The following is a 4,998-nucleotide window of genomic DNA, read 5'->3' as shown; positions in this document are numbered from 1 at the left end:
CATCCAGGGTACTCACCCTAGCTTCTTCGAAATGCCAAAGAAGGGCCTAGATCTGTCTCTCCATTGATGCCCCTCTTTGTCAGCAAGCCGGTCATTTCATCAACAAACAGGTCTGACTCTGTTAGAAGAGCAAATTCAGGGCACTTGCCATCCTAAAAGAAGAAGAAGAAAAAAGATCTTCAGGTCTTTAAAGCCAGTTATGACACAAGGCACACACAGTGAAAAGGCCTTTGTAACATTCCTCCCTCGTTTCCTAAACATCGTACTTTTTCAAAAGGCCATGTTTTACAAACGGCGTAAAAACTGAGTTGTTGAAAGGAGAGGGTGGGAGGGGGTGGGGGGCTTGATTACATAGGGTAATCTTGGTGGCCTTCCTGAAAGGGGTGCGGTGGGAGTTTCCAGCCGCAGGGAACATGCCTTGAAATGAGAAGCCCCAGATCTCTTTTAGTAAGGATTTGTAAGAAAACGTACCAACACAAGAGAGATGTGCTCCAAGTGCAAAATGTTGTTCTTGCTAGATGTGAATAATTATATAATCAAAATAAAATAACCTGGCATCGTGGGAAGGCAAGAGGAATCTCTGCGAACTCTGTGGCAAGCTTTTCGAACCCGCTGCCTGTTCTTGGCTTTTCCATGAACCATGTGAACTGCATGCGTGCACCTAGCCCCATGGTCCCGTCCCGTAGAACAGCATTTCTCAGCGTCGTCGCATCCTGCCTCTTTCTGCCCTGGATGACCACAGGACAGAAAGCCTTGACATCAACCCTGGGCCTTGAAGGAAGCCACGGAGGCTGCCATATGATCCCTCTAAGTAGCTCTGAACAAAATGTAGGTCTCATCGCCTGTCTGCTTCAGAGCACCTGAGGTAACGGAAGCTTGGAGCCCTCAGGCATTGCTGCTTGCTCCTGGCGGACAGAGCTGCGTCCGGCCAAGCCCCGCGCAGGTGGCCCTCACCGGGGCGCATCGAGGAGGCCTGGGGAGCTGTCGGTAAACAACGGGCTGCTTGGAGGCGTGCAAGCCAAGCCGCAGTGCTGTTTGGATTTGTTTTTAGATTTCTCAGTAGCAATGGAGATGGAGATTACCGGTTGGTGTCATTTTTTAACTTTTGCTCCCTGGACAGGTTCATGACCCCCCCCCCCCCCACCTGCCTCTCCCTTTTCTCCATCCCCGCTTCTCATACCCCCCTTTGGGCGCGGGGGAGGATCGATGCGGGGGGCGGCCAGGCGGGGCTGGGGAGGGGAGGCGCAAGCCGCGGAGCCGGCACTTGTTGCGCGGCTTTTTCCGCGGCGGCTCCCGGCGGCTTCGCAGTGGTCACTTCGTGGCTCGTCCAGACATTCGTGAATCAAGTTGTTCCCCTCCAATGGCCGACGGATCGGGTAGGGGATAGAAAATGGGATCGCGGGGGGCAGGAAATAAGATCACCCCAGAGATGGGCTCTGCGCTTTCCGAGCGGGCTGGAGCGCCTCGAGGGGAATGTTACAAGGGCCTGCCCTGAGAGACGACACTAGAACACACGCACTTTTCTCATATTTTCTAACCCCTGTTAGTGTTGCTCTTGGGGAGGGGGGGCTTTTTTTTTCCTTTGAACATTTGGGTACGGGTGCCATACGGGAGGGATAAGATGGAGACGAAGGTGAAGCGATGAGGAACTTGCTATAGTGGCGGTGCTGGCTCTCCTGACGACGAGACGCTTAGCGCCCTTGTCTTGAGATAGATGGCTGAAATATAGATGGCTTGCATCAGCTCTGTTTGTACTTCAGTCAAGCAGTGGTGCGGGACCCAGCAAGTGCCCCCTCTATGTTTTCTCCTTTTTTTTCCCCTGCCTTCCTTTCTCCCAGTAGGCGGTTGCTGAAGAGGAAAAAGGATAGTGGTACCTTTAGAAGCCAACGCATTCTTAACAACCGCTGGGGGTAACAAGGAGGGTAGAGTCCCAGCAAAATTCTAGTCTCTTTGGGGAAATGACTCTTGGGTTCCTTAAGATGACAATGCTAGAATATATGAGGGTTTTAAACATATGCTTCCAGAAAAATAAGAAATTTTAATTTTCTGAGTTCGAAGTGGTTTTTTGTTTGTTTGTTTGTTTGGTTGGTTGGTTGGTTTTGATTTTTTTCCCCTTTATTCTCTTATCTCTTTGGCACATGGGCAAGAGAATCATTTCTTTAGAAGCCATCTGAGTATTTCGGGTATGAGGACTTGACCTGTGGTCAGGAGAGCTATGTGGCAAAGGACTGCAAGATGCTGCTTTACAAACTGCTGCCGCTGCTTCCAGGCTGAAAACCATTGGATTCATCGGATTTTCCCTCCAGGAAGAATCCTTTCTTCTCTCGTGCCCACATGGGTGTGGCCTGGCTATGGGCTCTGGGACAGTTGTCCTAGCAAAGCCCAATCTAGGGACTGTCTCGTAGGTGCTTGAGACATGGAGGAACTGAGCTACTTCCAGCTGTTCTGTGGCTCCTGCTGCCTCGGAGCCTCCAAAACCCCCTGGTCTGCTGTCTTCTTGTAGGCATACCCCAAGACAGGGCTTTGGAGACTCTAGGGCATCCTTCTCCCGAATTCTCTCTTTCCCCCAGTCCCATCGGAGACCTAGACCTGGCGGCTAGTGGTCCATTGACGTGGTGCGCTGCTTTCTCAGGGACATGCCTGCTCTGGGAATCAGGAACAGCGCCACCCCTAGCTTTGGACTCTGTAATAACCTGTATGAGTAAATGTTCATGTGTTCTCTCTCGGCATTGGGGGTCGTTGTTAGAGCCTGGCTGAATAGAGCATATTCCTGGCCTCGGGTCAGAGTTCACCTCAGTCTCTGCTCCCTGCCCAGATTCTCTCTGTTTTTTTGTTTGTTTGGTTGGTTGGTTTTTTGGTTTTTTGTTTTGTTTTGGTTTTTTATTTTTGTTTAGTTTAATCTGATCAGCGTCCTTGTGTAGCTGAATGGATCCTGACTTGGAATTTTCTAGTGCTTCCTTTGTCAAGAAAGCCTTTCACCTTTATTCATTTTTTCTCTTTTACTTACAGACGAACAGCTCCAGCTGGAGGCCTCAACTCCCACCGATTTATCTGACTTCTGCCCAGACTCTGAAATGCCAACTATGTCAAGGCCTGCACTTGATGTCAAGGGTGGTGCCAACTCTGTGAAGGAGGTAAGTTTTGCCACTTTACCGATGGAGATACTGCGGCATGGAAAGATGGACTTTAGGGGACATGCTCCTAGCCTTCCTAGGTGTGCATGTAGCCAGTGTGATTGACCAGAGAAGATACAGCAGGGCTTTGTCGGGAAAAATGAGAGTAGCTTTTGTCTAAAAGCAATTGAATTGAACTCACTAGGGGTATTGAAAGACAGACAGCAGGAAGGGAGCAAAGAAGCAGAATTGAAACAAGACCACTGTAGCAAAGAGATTATAGTGGGGCTGAGGAGAGGGACAAAGGGGTGCCCTTTTTAGATGGGGGCCACATTGAGTAGCAGGGGAGGGAGGCCCACTTTGGATAACTTAGGAATCAGAACCATAGTAGCCAAAGAAAGCTCACTGTCCAGGGGCTCTTCCTCTCACCTTCCCACTATTAGCAGTAAATGCAGGGCATGCAGGAGCAGTCCAGATCCAGTGAATGCCAAAAAGAAAACCAGGAGGGCTACTATGGTATACCTTTCTGTCTTCTAGAATGGCGACCAGGAGATGACCTCTCTGGACTACTCCAACCTCGGGGTGAAGGAACACAAAGCAGTGGCCATCCTGCACTACCCTGCGGTCAACTCAAATGGAGCCAAAGCCAATGGAGCTCCTGCGAGCTCCTCTGGATCAGCATCTCCAGGAGGCTCTCCTACTGCCAGCCCTTCTACCAAGCCCCCACCCTTCAACCTGCTCCCTGCCCCTCATCTGCTGGCCAGTATGCAGCTGCAGAAGCTTAATAGCCAGTATCATGGGGCCGCTGCCGCTGCGGCAGCAGCTGCTGCTGCCACTCCAGACCAACCAGGGGAGGCAGGGCCCCTGCAAAACTGGGGCTTCGGGGTGGAAGAGGTGGAAGGGGTGGAAGGTTTGGAAGGGGCAGAAGGGGGAGAATCAGCCACTCCTTCTGGTTCCCAGAGCCCTACTATCATTGATTCTGACCCAGTGGATGAGGAAGTGCTGATGTCTCTGGTGGTAGAGCTGGGGCTAGACCGAGCCAATGAGCTTCCTGAGCTATGGCTGGGGTAGAATGAGTTTGATTTCACTGCAGATTTTCCCTCTGGCTGCCGATTCCAAGTGTCCCTAAAAATTGAGGAACAAAGCCACCAATTCAGTTGTAAATAAAAGTTACTTGCAAAGAGATAACTGACTATGTTCTTTATCAATGTCTAAAGTTGTGGTGTGCACTCTCATAGTCTTGTTAATTCTGGGTTGCAAGAGTCTGAGGATTTTGGGGAGGGTTAGCAAAGGTGGTCTCGGAACTCTTGCTGCTGCTACCACTGCCCTTATCTCCTCAAGAGTCCAGGTACTTAGCTTCAATTCCCTAACACCCCACAAACACTGTCCTCTTGAAGGTTGAGCACAGGAGCTGGTGGTCAAGGCATTCTTGGAAGACAAGCTGCTTCAAATTTGTCTGCAGCTTCCTTGCCATTGGCACACCCTTGGCTACATGGCATATGTTCCCAACACTAGAAGCCGCCAATCCAGGTTTGAAATGATGGCTCAAGAATTAAAAGCATGTATTGCTTTTGCAGAGGACTGGGATTCAGTTCCCAGCACCCACAGGGGCAACTCACAGCCAGCCATAATTCCCATTCCAGGGTATCTGACATCCTTTTCTGACCTCCAGCATCAAGCATATATGCGGTACACATATATACAGGCAAAATGCATACACATAAACTTTTTTGTCATTAAAGCAAGATTCCAGGTGCCTTCTTCAAGCCCCTCTGACACCTCCTTGTTCCTCTCCTCCAAGCCTAGATGACTCTAAGCTAGCCTGTGTGTCCCCTCATTCCTACCTCCTTGGCCACCCTGTGTGAGGATGTCCTGTTTAGACTGG

The 4,998-nt window shown here is 50.3% G+C and overlaps 1 protein-coding gene across 2 annotated transcripts; it reads left to right on the top strand.

Annotated features, from left to right (window-relative positions):
• The first annotated feature begins 700 nt into the window (after positions 1 to 700).
• Positions 701 to 4,291, top strand: LOC121445733 (cbp/p300-interacting transactivator 1-like). 2 transcript variants are annotated; one of them, XM_041647881.1, is made up of 3 exons: positions 701 to 1,084; positions 3,010 to 3,134; positions 3,651 to 4,291. In XM_041647881.1, exons 1-3 carry the CDS (start codon positions 1,066 to 1,068, stop codon positions 4,182 to 4,184), a joined length of 678 nt encoding a protein of 225 aa, XP_041503815.1. In that variant the 5' UTR covers positions 701 to 1,065; the 3' UTR covers positions 4,185 to 4,291. The 2 variants fall into 2 exon arrangements, with proteins under 2 accessions (XP_041503815.1, XP_041503816.1); XM_041647882.1 differs by lacking the exon at positions 701 to 1,084 and adding an exon at positions 1,267 to 1,376.
• The last annotated feature ends 707 nt before the right edge of the window (positions 4,292 to 4,998 follow it).

This window comes from Microtus oregoni, unplaced genomic scaffold, assembly GCF_018167655.1.
Source record: "Microtus oregoni isolate MIOR12 unplaced genomic scaffold, Mior012 000424F_ref0000136, whole genome shotgun sequence".
NCBI lineage: Eukaryota > Metazoa > Chordata > Mammalia > Rodentia > Cricetidae > Microtus > Microtus oregoni.
The sequence above is the reverse complement of the archived record's forward strand: the minus strand, read 5'-3'. Positions and strand labels throughout refer to the sequence as shown.

Excerpts from the sequence above, each read along its gene's own strand:
- LOC121445733 (XM_041647881.1), top strand. Across the intron at positions 3,135-3,650 it reads GTGCCAACTCTGTGAAGGAG|AATGGCGACCAGGAGATGAC; the intron begins GTAAGTTTTGCC and ends TCTGTCTTCTAG.